Raw genomic sequence first — 11,438 nt, forward strand, 5'->3', positions numbered from 1 at the left:
GAGCACCACAGCTAAACAGACAGCAAAGAAGGCAAAAGATGCATGGAGGCATGGCTCAGAACTGCTGGCTCTTGGTCACACTCTCTCTTAAAGGTAGGTACATATATAAAAGCGCTGCAGCAGTCATGCTGGGATCCGAGCTTCACGCAAAGACAGTGATGGTTAGAATTTAGGGGTTTTTTTTGTTGGTATTACAGGTATTCTTGCTGGTGATTGGTCAGTTCATCTCCCATCTGGTCCCATCTGTGCTGTGATTGGTTCTTCCATAGAAATCCCGTGTTCCTATGACTACCCGCAGACCTCCAATGAAACCAGGGAAGAGGGGTGGCCCTCTGCTCAGGTATTTCAATAAAGAAGGCATTGTTAGCAGTTATACTGTGCATTAAGAGCTAAAAACTGCAGTCAGAATAAAAACAAGTGTCAGTTCTTTGATAAAAACTAGCCAAAATTAGTTTTTATGCTAAGCTTACAGGTGATGTTTTGGGTGTGGTTTGAACAGATACAGTCAAGTTAGTCTAGAATTTTCCACTTTACAGTATCCACTGATTTAAAAAGCTCTGTGTATCTGTTAGGGTGGAGGAGGTGAAGGAGGACAAAAGTACATGGTTTTGTCTGAGATGTGGTGCCTTGAAGACAGCCGGTGTATTACGGCAAGGTAACAATGATGTGTTGAAGTCACAGAAACACACACGAGGGTGGAAGTAAAGAGCACAGGTGTCTAAGTCTGTCTGCTTGTCCCTCTGTCTGTGTTAGATACGTGTACCACAGCGATCACATCTTCCCAGATCTATCCTACCAGAACAGGGTGCAGTACCTGGGAGAACCAGGAAGCAAGGTCTGCTCTCTGAGGATTACTGATCTAAGGCAGTCAGACAGCGGGACCTACGTGTTTTACCTCATCACCAACCACTCCACAGAGAAGATGCCAGAGCAGGCTGGCGTACAGCTCCTGGTGGCAGGTGTGAACCTTAAATGAGTAAAAATATCATTCTCATCGTTAACAATGATGGTGTGCAATCAGCAAACGCATCGTCCCCCCATCATTCAAAAGCTTTTATAGATTTGCAAAGTACGCAAGAAAAGATACCTTATTTTATATCTATTTTTATGAGTTTCCTCCTGTTGTCATGATCATTTTATACCCTGGATGAGTCACATCAGTATGACCTGGCAAACCATTAAAGACAAACCACACATCCCTTCTTATTATTTTCTATGTGCATTGTGGTTTTGTCTGTCTTTCTCTTTCTTTTGCTATGTATTGGTCAACTTCTCTGTAAGTAAGATTAAAAAAAAACTTCTCTGTAAGTTGCTCAACTTCCTTGTCACAGAATATATCTCTGTTTGCTCTGTTTCTTATTTTGTTTTCTTGATGAATGGATCTGAGTGTGATTCCCTGTTGTCAGAAACACAGCGCAGTCAGAGACCAGCATTTACTGTCCAATAACCTAAAGCTAGCAGCGTTTACAGTTTACCTTACTGTATTTCTTAAATGACTGCTTAGCAAAGCTCGTTGCTTTTTCTAGCACCATTGCAATATTCAGTAACAGTTTCCTTTGTGCAACCCTTTGTCTGACATTTTGTGCTATTTATGAGAAGCTGAAGTGAAACCGACGACTTGTTGGGTTTAAGTAATCTTGATGTAAGACTCTGTTTCATAACCTTTGATGCTTTTGAGGTTGTAGTCAAATTACTCTTAGAGCTAAACATTAAAGACGGGTTAGTATTTGCAGAGCTTGGGAGAAAAAGATATTATAACCTGTTGAGAGGCAATCGAGTTGAGTTTGTCTGTCTTACATAAAGCTGGTGTGAGAAATGACAGCAAATAGCTATATGATTATGTTAAGACACTGTGGAATAATAGTGTTTAGCATTAAATTAAAACACATTCCCTGTGTGTGTGCTTTAATATGAGCCTCTCAGCTCTATGTCTTGGTATAGCTTGTCTGGTTCTGCATGCATATGAGAGCATCAGAGTCCTGTCCTTTAAAACTGGTGGTCTTCTGTGGATCTATAAAGAAATTAAATAGTACATACATACTATCACATGTAATAGTGATATGGCCCAAAAAACAATGGAATAGAAAGCATTCATAGTGGTTTCCTCCTACCTTTAAATAGAAAATAGGCATGTACAAATGGTATATAAATCACTCCACCCATTGGCTTACCAACCACTTTTTTTAGACTCAAATGTGGTATTTTGGTTGTTGCATTGTTGGACGGGTACCTAAAGACTACAGACACCAGGCTGTAAGTGTACTTCCTTCTGCTCTATTTGCGCATTTTTACATGTGCACCTATGGAGGCTGACTCACTTTTAGAGTCAGCCTCCAGTTACCGTTAGAGGAACTGTTTTGTTGTTGTTTTTTTTACTTTGGCTTTGTTTTTCAGCTGCAGAGCTTGTTCCTTGAATACTGTCCTCATTAACAAAAATGAACTAGTTAACTATTAGGATAGTGTTTTAAAAGTTGTTGACTTTTAGCTTTTTGTAATTCATGATTGTTTTTTCCATTTGAATATATGAAATAATAATCTCACCACATATGTGCTTTGTCTGTTTCTGTTTTTTTTTCCCTTCAGACTCCCCCAGTGCAGTCACTGCCTTAGCAAATCCATCCAGGGGCATCACAGAGGGTGCAACCTTACGTTTGGCCTGCTGCAGCCCTGCAGAGTCACAGGCCAATGTGACTTGGCACAAGAGCACAAGTAACAGCGTAACACACACTGGACAGGTGTGGAATATTACTGAAGTTAAATCAGATGACTCTGGCAGCTACTACTGTCAGATGCAAACTGGAGCCAAAGTGCATAACTCAACCATACTACCAGTTGATGTGCAGTGTAAGTCAAGCTTTTGTTATAAATGTAAAAATCAGATCAACATTTATATACAAGGTCATTCATCTGTTTATTTATTAAGCTTGTTTTGACACACAGAACTCCAAAGAGCAGAAAGAAAATTTTCAAGCTTAAAATATGTGCTGCTGACGAAGCATTTTAACTCTTTCTAGAGAAATTCTAAAAGTAAGAAACTTCCGCATTAAGCCTGGGTTAACCTTTTGTAACAGGGATACAAGCAGTGCTCTTACAGAGTTTTTATTTCCTCTGTTTCCTCAGTATTATTGTAGGGCCTTTACTTTACAATATAAAGTGCCTTGAAGAACTGTTATTGTGATTTGGTGTTATATAAATAAAACTGATTTGAATTGAATCAAACTCACTTGAAGATTTAACTTATCTCTAATGCCTCCTTCTAGATGCTCCTCGAAACACAACCGTCTCAGTGTCACCTGCTGGACAGCTAGATTACGAGCTCCCCATGACTCTGACCTGCAGCAGTGATGCTAACCCGCCCGTGCACACATACATCTGGTACCAGGGTGCAGCATGTCTCAGTGACGCAGACAAAAGCTTTCATCAAGGCAGACGAACTGTAGCTACAACCACAGGAAGCAGCCAGACATCCAGCAGTGCCAACATCACCACTGAGGAATCTGGGCAGCACTGCTGTGTGGCACGAAACAGACATGGATCTCAGACTTTCAGTATAACGCCCAGAGCCTCCAGAGGTAGGTGTATGAAGAGGCAGGTCTTAATATAATATTAAGACCTTTCCCTGCCTACAGTGTCAAACATCACATAAAGCCAAACTTTACCACCACAATATCATTATATCCATTTTTTTCAAACATTAAGTGTTACTAATGTGTATTTTGTTGTCAACTGCAGCTGTGATCCCACCCCTCTCTGGAAAAAGAAAAGGGGTGATTGCTGGAGTGTTCATTGGAATCCTTCTGGTTATTGTTGTCATAGCCATCTGTGTCATAAGGTGGGCCTTTGTTTGTTTACAACCAGTAACTTTCATCATAATTCACTTCACAGTCCCTGTAGCTGGGCTCGTGCACAATATGTGTGAAATAATTTCATTAAAATCAAATGAGAGTGGTCATTGCTTAAGTCAGAGTCATTGGTTACTGGCGTGGATCATTTAAGCAAATGAGTTATTACTTAAAGGTTAGGTTTAAATATGACCAAAAAGATAAATCAATCAATTATCTTGGGTCATTCTATCTCAAATCAACACGAGATTTCTGCTCGACCATCTCAGATTTGGATAAAAATTTTATGATAGAAAGTTTGAATTTATATAATGAGTCCTGTGAAATTTTAATTCCATATATCAGAGCGTTTCTACATAGTACTGTAACTATAACACTGAACATGATGTAGTTAAATATGTGCACATTTTCATTTTCAAGACTTGGGTCTCTCTTATATAATCATATATTTTTAAAAAATATTGTCTGCTGAGTCATCACCGATGCATAAAAATGTTATGGCCCGAAGTTTGAATATACAGTATATAATGATTGCTGTTAATTTTAATTTCATATATCAAATACCTTTTTAGAAGTCTAGTTGAGTCTAATTAAATCTCTGAGGTAGATTGATTGGTTACTAACTTTGATCATTTAAGGAACCAAAATAGTTAAACAGTAGGTTTAAATATGACTGAAAGGATGAATTAATGAATTTAGTTCATTATATAACATGAAAAGTGACTTTAGATTGCAGTGACAATGTCTTTATTCTTAAAATGTTTTGTTCTTTTTGCTTTCAGGAGACAGAAGTCATCCAGACGTCAGTCATATGTGCTCACTGCAACTGCGTCAGAGCCTTAAAGAGTCAGTGAAATCAGGCTTTATTCTACCTAGAATCTTACCCACAGTGCAGCACATGCACCAACAACAGATCTGTACATTTCTCTAACACACACACACAGAGCAAATATTTTTCTTCAGCTCCTCCTGTGTGGTTACTAACATCACTTTCCCCAAAGTAAGACCACATCACATTAACTTTAAATGATTATTACACTATGGCTGAAGTCTAAGGTGGTAATCAAATTTTGGCACCAGTTCTCACCAGCTGTGAGCGTGTGCAGCTCATGTGATAAACATCAATGTTCATTCAAGCAAGCAGGATGCGACAGATTTCAAAGCACTGACCTGAGCTTTCGTTTCCTTTTCAGAAAGAAGCGAACAATGGAGCACCGTCAGAATGTATTTCACCCGCTTGTTTTCCATTAGTTTAAATGCATTTCTTCTTTAGGATTAAGCCTAGTACTGAGTCGAGGATGAAGTGATGCATCTCTAAGAAAAGGTTTTATTCCAAAAGAAAGAAGCTAGGAAACAAATGTTACCCCTTCATATGACCTCAAATTTATTTATTACTGTTTTTAAGTTTATTTTATTTGTATTTTATTTTATTATTTGATGTTATTCGCTTCAGTTTGTTGGAGTGTTGCCGTAACAGATTTGAATTTAAATATCCTCCACGGTTCATTGCATAACACGACTACAGGCGACATCCGGAGATCTCGCTAACACTTCCTGACACAGGGTTGTAACCACACAGCACAAAGTGCACCGGGTAATGTACAAGCAATGTCCAGAAAGAGAAAACATTGAAGAAGTTATTACTGAAGGCCTGCCAGTGATGATGACTGCGAAGATGATAACCCAATTAAGTGCTGCTGGCAAGTCCAACTGGATCCTGTTTGTGTGGCTTTGAGTAAACTCCTGAGAGCGATAAGCCTCCAGCAGATACTGAGCAGAGCGTGAGGAGAAGTGGGAGAGGATGAAAACCAAGAGGACAGTGACTCTAACACCCAGACATCTAAAAACTGCACTATTTTAGGATTTTGCTTTTGTTTGATTTGCCATATTAAAGTGAGGTGTGACGTGCAAAGTTGTTTTAATAAACAATAAAGTGTTTCATTAACAACTATCCAAAGAGACAGTTTTGCACATGTGACTCTTAGCTGTAACAAGTTGCATTTAATACACATTTTTGCAGCCATTTGATGTTTTCATGTGATCTGTAGAGCATGTATTGTGCTGTCAGTGCCAACTTATAATTTCATTAAATGCTCACGAGCTGAAAATTATACTGAAAAGCATCCAGCAAACTGCAGTGGGACCAAAACTTACAAAACTCAGACTTCGGACCGTTTTCAAAGTCAAACTGAACTTGGAAATTAAAAAAAAATAGTTAAAAAAAGAAGAGCCGGAAGCAGATCAAAAGGCAACAAGTTTTACACAATAATCTTTATACAGTTATATGGCAGCAAATATTTATCCAAGCTTCTGTTACAATTAACATTGAACATTTTAAAACATTAACCACAGTTCTAGCAACAGAAAAGACTATGAGAGCGATGGTGTCATGTGACCTGTGAGCAGAAGAGAATGCACATGCTTATTGTAACTCAAGGGGGAGCAGAAAGTGTTGTAACCAATGAAAGCCATATGTCCACACATCAGCAATGTGGCTAACATAACACACTGGTGTGAAGGAAGACTTAAAGAGATCACATGTCCTCTCAGTTTCACCCAGGAGAATTCCTATTCACACTAAGGCTTGTGGGCCTCAATTGTTGAATTAAACATTTATATTTTCTCCCTCCCTGCGCCGTGAAATTGAACAATGACCCAGTATTAACGAAGGCAACCTTGCAGCTCAGCTTTTTCTTCTTCTTCTTTCTTTCTGCATAAACCTGTTATGTTTTCTGTGCTTGTCATTCTGTCTGTCAGCTAAAAATCTGAATTGATTCCGATAAAACTTTGTAGGAACATAGAGTGAGGTCACGTTAACGATCCATTAAAATTTGGCTTACATCCACCAAGGTCGTCTAGGTCAAGTTAATCATTTATTGGACAAAGATAAAAATCCTTATAACTTAGAGACTATAAGACCATCAAGTGTGGTGCGTATTGGCAACGTATAGAAAGCACTGTATGAAGATTTTAAATTTCATGTCACATGACCGCTGACCTCTCCTCCAAGGTAAAAGTAACTAATGCTATATAGAGCTATTTACAACTACATTTATATTACCATTGTTTTTATTAACAACATTTGGGCACATAAGGACTGATTCAGCAGGTAAAATAAGTATTTATCATGTCACCAATTTTCTAAGTAAATGTGTTTCTAAAGGTGCTATTGACATGAAATTCTCACCAGATGTCAGTAATAACCCATCCAATCCACACATGCAAGGGAAATAAACCACAGATGTCCACAAATTAGGTGTAATAATGGGAAATGACACAGGGAAAAAGTATTGAACCCAGGAAAAAAGGGAGACACAAAAAGATGTGGAAAGTCATGGCACCAGAGGAAATCTATCAGTAATTAGAAAGCAATGCCAAGGCCAAAATTGAAAAACTCTTTAGATGCCAAAAAACACACCATGTTTAAAAGGCACTACATATATCTCCCCAACAACACCATGCCAACATGTTTAATATAACTGAAGGAAGGATGAATGAAAAAATGTATCTGCTGCCAGGATGATGAAGATGAAGGTGGACGTTTCAGCAAGACAATGATCCCGAACACACAGCAAAGGAAACTCTCAGTTGGTTTCAGAGGAAGAAAATAAAGCTGCTAAAATGATCCAGCCAATCAGCTGACCTGAACCCAAGTGAAAATCTATGGAAAGAACTAAAGGTCAGAGTTCACAGAAAGGGTCCACTGAACCATCAGGACTGTTTGTGTGGAAGAATCACGACTGAGCAATGCATGCAAATAATTTCTCTTTAAATAGGAGGCATTTTGAAGCTGTAGTCACCAACAAAGGATTTTGCACAAAATATTGCATAATGTGTGGATTTGATCAGTTTAGCACCTTTGGAAGTATATTTACTTGTTGACGTAGTCAATGCTTAAATATTATATTATCCATCCATTCGCTTCTGCTTATCCTTTCCAGGGTCGCGGGGGGCGCTGGAGCCTATCCCAGCTGTCATGGGGCGAGAGGCGGGGTACACACTGGACAGGTCGCCAGTCTGTCGCAGGGCTAACACATAGAAACACAGACAACCATTCGCACTCAGATTCACACCTATGGGCAATTTAGATTAATCAATTAACCTATCCCGACTAACAGCGTGTCTTTGGACTGCGGGAGGAAGCCGGAGTACCCGGGGAGAACCCACGCAAACACGGAGAGAACATGCAAACTCTACACAGAAAGACTGATGGTGGAATTGAACTCAGTACCTTCTTGCTGTGCAGCAACAGTGCTAACCACCGTGCCCCTATTATATTATATTATATTATATTATATTATATTATATTATATTATATTATATTATATTATATTATATTATATTATATTATATTATATTATATACAAGTTTTACCTGCTGTATATGGATATTCTAAATATCATGTTACTTTAGACCTCTGATCTCTTCTTCAAGGTTGAATAAGGTCAAACTTTCATAAAATGTTTCCTATCTCTAAAACTTGCTTTAAAGCCTGCTGCTTTTGTACTGACAACATTTAGCAAATGATAATAGTATGTGTGGATTCTTGTTTTCTGGGTTATTTTTACCCATTTCACATTGTCATATTTTCATAATCATTGCTGTCCATCTGAAACATAAAAGGACAGCATTAGACATTTTGTGAGAGACGGTTATAATCAGTTTGAATCAATATTTCAAACAGACCCGAGTCCAACGTGTCATCCTTCTCACCTTACTGTCCCCAGCAGGATTACACCACCCCTTCCTTTAACAAGGAAACGAGAGACGTTTGCAAACACAGCACAAAAACATTCAAAATCATCCAACTGCTACTAAATTAGGAGTAGTTGGTATGATTCACTTACCGAACCCAGATAATAATCAGTGTAAGGAAAAGCATCAAAACCACTTTGACTCCAATACCAAAAAGGAGGATAACACGATCAACTGTTAAGAAAAGTAGGAGAAAATGACAAATGACCAAGCCTGCATAGTTTCCTCTGCAAAAATGTAAAAATAAATGCACATTTTTTTGAGCCACTAGATTGGATTTCTTAACAATTTTATGAAATATCTACTAATAATTTGCATCATTTGAACAATAGGTTATGCCCACTCGCCTGACAGACTCACTCTTTGTTTCTTCCACTTCCAGCAGGACCGCCGTCGAGTTGCTTTCTCCGAGACTGTTCCCGGCCTGGCAGAGATAGACTCCACTGTGGGACACCTCCAAAGAGGGAAGAGACAGCACCCGGCCCGAGGCCACCTGAAGCCTGGAGCTGGAGCTGTACCAGGTGTAACTATCTGCTTCAGGGTTAGCAGCGCTGTTGCAGGTAAGATTCACATTGCTGCCCACTGACAGGAGGCCAGCCTGACTCACCTCAGCAGACACGTTCAGTGGAGAATCTGCATTAAACAAAGTCACTGGTTGCACTTTGTGTTGTATGAGTAAAAACTCAGCTTGCAAGAATCAATATTATCTTCATCTACTTACACTGAACATCCAGAGCAGCAGGGTGTGATTGCACTGACTCATACCCCTTGACAGTACATGAATATTTCCCAGTGTCTTCTGCCTGCGCCCACAACAATGTTTTTGTCATTGGATGTCCATCTTTGAACCAGAGTGTGCTTCCAAGTTGGCACGATGTCACACATTCAAGAGTCACCTTTTCTCCAGCTCTCACTCTCTCCGGCTGCACTGTGGCTCTCATCTCTGGATGTGGGTCAGTTAAATATTTTTTTTTAAAAAAGAACAAGAGGCTGGAAACATTAAGTCTGGAGAGCAGGTTTAATGTAAAATCACTTTACCTGAGACGGTCAGATGCACAGAAGTTTTGCTACGCATTCCTATCGTATCCGTGCCAAAGTGGAAGTAGTAATATCCAGTGTCATTAACCTGCAGGTCATGAACTTTCAGGCTGCAGTTGTGCTGCTGGTCGCCAAGATATTCATAACGATGGCGATACGACAGAAGGTCGACTGAAAGCTCAACTCGTTTCCAGACACCGTTTTCCAAACGTCCCTTGTACCATCCAGTCGTTCTAACAGTTTCCCCAGCTGTGTAGTTGTATACGCACCTAAAAGTCACAGATGATCCCTTTATAGCACAAAGATCTGGGTTTTCAAATGTCACTGACCGAGCAGCACTCACAGTTCCTGCTGACAGGTGATGAAACACGACAGAACATATTTTGTTAGTTTCTTTTATTATTATGGAGAATTCAAAGACAAGACGTAAAGGGGAAATTGAAGTAAACCGCTGAACAGTGTGTTTTTTACTTCTTACAAAAAAATGAGGAAGTTAAGTTGTCAAAACAAGGCAACAACAAGAAGGTGAAGATCACTCTGCTGTTCACTCTTATTCGGCCTCCACTAACTGCAGCTTTTTGTTGTCATCATTTTGGTTTGGCTTTTCAGAATGAAACAAATAACCAAACATTGACCTGACAGATACTAAAACAGTCAGTTAATCAGGGGAAATTACCCGATTACATGATTGCCAGCAGTGCGTGTAATGCAAATACTTTCAAATGTGCATGTGAACTGCCACAGTGAAAACTGGGTACGTGTTTTGGGTACAGAATAGGAAAGTAAGTAGGTTCCTTTAAGAGAGCAAGTAGAGGTTGGGTGTGTTTCTTTTTTGTGACGTGACTGTCTAATTGCTATCAGATAATATTCTTCTGGCAGCTCTCTACCAAGCTTTTCATATTTGATGGATTACAATCGGTTCCGATAAAATTTAAGGAGAATAATATTGCTGTTCTCATCCTCATCAATGTTTTTTCTTGCTCATTTGTTGCCTTTTAACTTTCAAAGAGGAAAATCCCACTGAGTACTTTTTTGTATTTGAGTGTCTGCAGTCGCTGAAAATCACACATCCTGAAACAGTTAAACAGCATTTTAACTGTTTCAGCATTTAAGTCTTCCACTGCTACACATTAGCAACTGAAAGTCCAAAACATCAAAGTGAAACTTTGAAGAAAAAAAGATGGTTGGTTGTAAAAATTTGAATCTTGGAAAGTACCTGCTTTCAGAATAATATAATCCCTCTACTCATTGTCTCATCTTTTTATTTATTCCTGTTTGATGCATCATTGCTTCAGCAGGTACAGTCATCTTAACAACTGTGTTATTTTCTATCCTCATGTTCCACATTCACTCTTTGGCTCTTACAAAGTAAAAGCAGCCCCATGCAGTGTAGACATAACAGATAATTACTAAGTATACTTAAAAAAAAAAGTCTAGAATTGCAATCAAAAGAAGTTTTATTCCATTCCAAGCTTTTATGTTATCTTAAAACTCAATTGATAAATAATCTTCTTACCTGACTTCACAGTCAGGAGCAGCAGCACTGCGATCATCATCTCCACATCAATGCGCAATATTTCCACACAGCTTTGAAGTCTTGGCGTCTACTGTAGCTGATACAGTAGACGCCAGCTACACATTTCTGCATTCTGCTCTGTAGAGTTGCATTGAGACCTCTGCATGAACTTGAGATTCAGACAGTGGGAGGGCTCAGCGGTCTCTCACCCATCCTCCGTTATGACTCATTGCCAAAAATGTGACAATTTAAAGTCAGGTGAAAAAACAACAAAACAGAAGACAGAA

At 39.1% G+C, this 11,438-nt stretch overlaps 2 protein-coding genes across 5 annotated transcripts; one reads left to right on the forward strand and one right to left on the reverse strand.

Moving 5' to 3' along the window:
- The first annotated feature begins 11 nt into the window (after nucleotides 1–11).
- Nucleotides 12–5,953, forward strand: LOC309717421 (lachesin). Of its 2 annotated transcripts, none has more exons than XM_082551981.1 (9): nucleotides 12–93; nucleotides 198–340; nucleotides 573–655; nucleotides 754–959; nucleotides 2,584–2,844; nucleotides 3,261–3,572; nucleotides 3,733–3,832; nucleotides 4,625–4,688; nucleotides 5,036–5,953. In XM_082551981.1, the coding sequence occupies exons 1-8, from the start codon at nucleotides 39–41 to the stop codon at nucleotides 4,683–4,685; spliced, it is 1,221 nt and encodes a 406-aa protein (XP_082408107.1). In that variant the 5' UTR covers nucleotides 12–38; the 3' UTR covers nucleotides 4,686–4,688; nucleotides 5,036–5,953. The 2 variants fall into 2 exon arrangements, with proteins under 2 accessions (XP_082408107.1, XP_082408108.1); XM_082551982.1 differs by having other exon boundaries at nucleotides 5,040–5,953.
- Nucleotides 5,954–6,043: 90 nt separating this feature from the next.
- On the reverse strand, nucleotides 6,044–11,302 carry LOC309717423 (cell adhesion molecule CEACAM6-like). 3 transcript variants are annotated; one of them, XM_082551985.1, is made up of 7 exons: nucleotides 11,152–11,302; nucleotides 9,636–9,983; nucleotides 9,319–9,540; nucleotides 8,958–9,230; nucleotides 8,690–8,771; nucleotides 8,556–8,589; nucleotides 6,044–8,451 (listed from the first exon to the last, which is right to left on the reverse strand). In XM_082551985.1, exons 1-7 carry the CDS (start codon nucleotides 11,189–11,191, stop codon nucleotides 8,416–8,418), a joined length of 1,035 nt encoding a protein of 344 aa, XP_082408111.1. In that variant the 5' UTR covers nucleotides 11,192–11,302; the 3' UTR covers nucleotides 6,044–8,415. The 3 variants fall into 3 exon arrangements, with proteins under 3 accessions (XP_082408111.1, XP_082408110.1, XP_082408112.1); XM_082551984.1 differs by having other exon boundaries at nucleotides 9,636–9,986; XM_082551986.1 differs by lacking the exon at nucleotides 11,152–11,302 and adding an exon at nucleotides 10,114–10,212 and having other exon boundaries at nucleotides 9,636–9,986.
- Between the last annotated feature and the right edge of the window lie 136 nt (nucleotides 11,303–11,438).

The sequence above is a fragment of the Aulonocara stuartgranti genome, assembly GCF_965226115.1.
Source record: "Aulonocara stuartgranti genome assembly, chromosome: 11".
NCBI lineage: Eukaryota > Metazoa > Chordata > Actinopteri > Cichliformes > Cichlidae > Aulonocara > Aulonocara stuartgranti.

Excerpts from the sequence above, each read along its gene's own strand:
- LOC309717421 (XM_082551981.1), top strand. The coding sequence starts at position 39 with ATGCATGGAGGCATGGCTCAGAACTGCTGGCTCTTGGTCACACTCTCT. Across the intron at positions 94-197 it reads GGTCACACTCTCTCTTAAAG|GTATTCTTGCTGGTGATTGG; the intron begins GTAGGTACATAT and ends TTGGTATTACAG. Across the intron at positions 656-753 it reads AGCCGGTGTATTACGGCAAG|ATACGTGTACCACAGCGATC; the intron begins GTAACAATGATG and ends TGTCTGTGTTAG.
- LOC309717423 (XM_082551984.1), bottom strand. The coding sequence starts at position 11,191 with ATGATGATCGCAGTGCTGCTGCTCCTGACTGTGAAGTCAG. Across the intron at positions 9,987-11,151 it reads GCTCCTGACTGTGAAGTCAG|CAGGAACTGTGAGTGCTGCT; the intron begins GTAAGAAGATTA and ends ATCACCTGTCAG. Across the intron at positions 9,231-9,318 it reads TGCTGCTCTGGATGTTCAGT|ATTCTCCACTGAACGTGTCT; the intron begins GTAAGTAGATGA and ends TGTTTAATGCAG.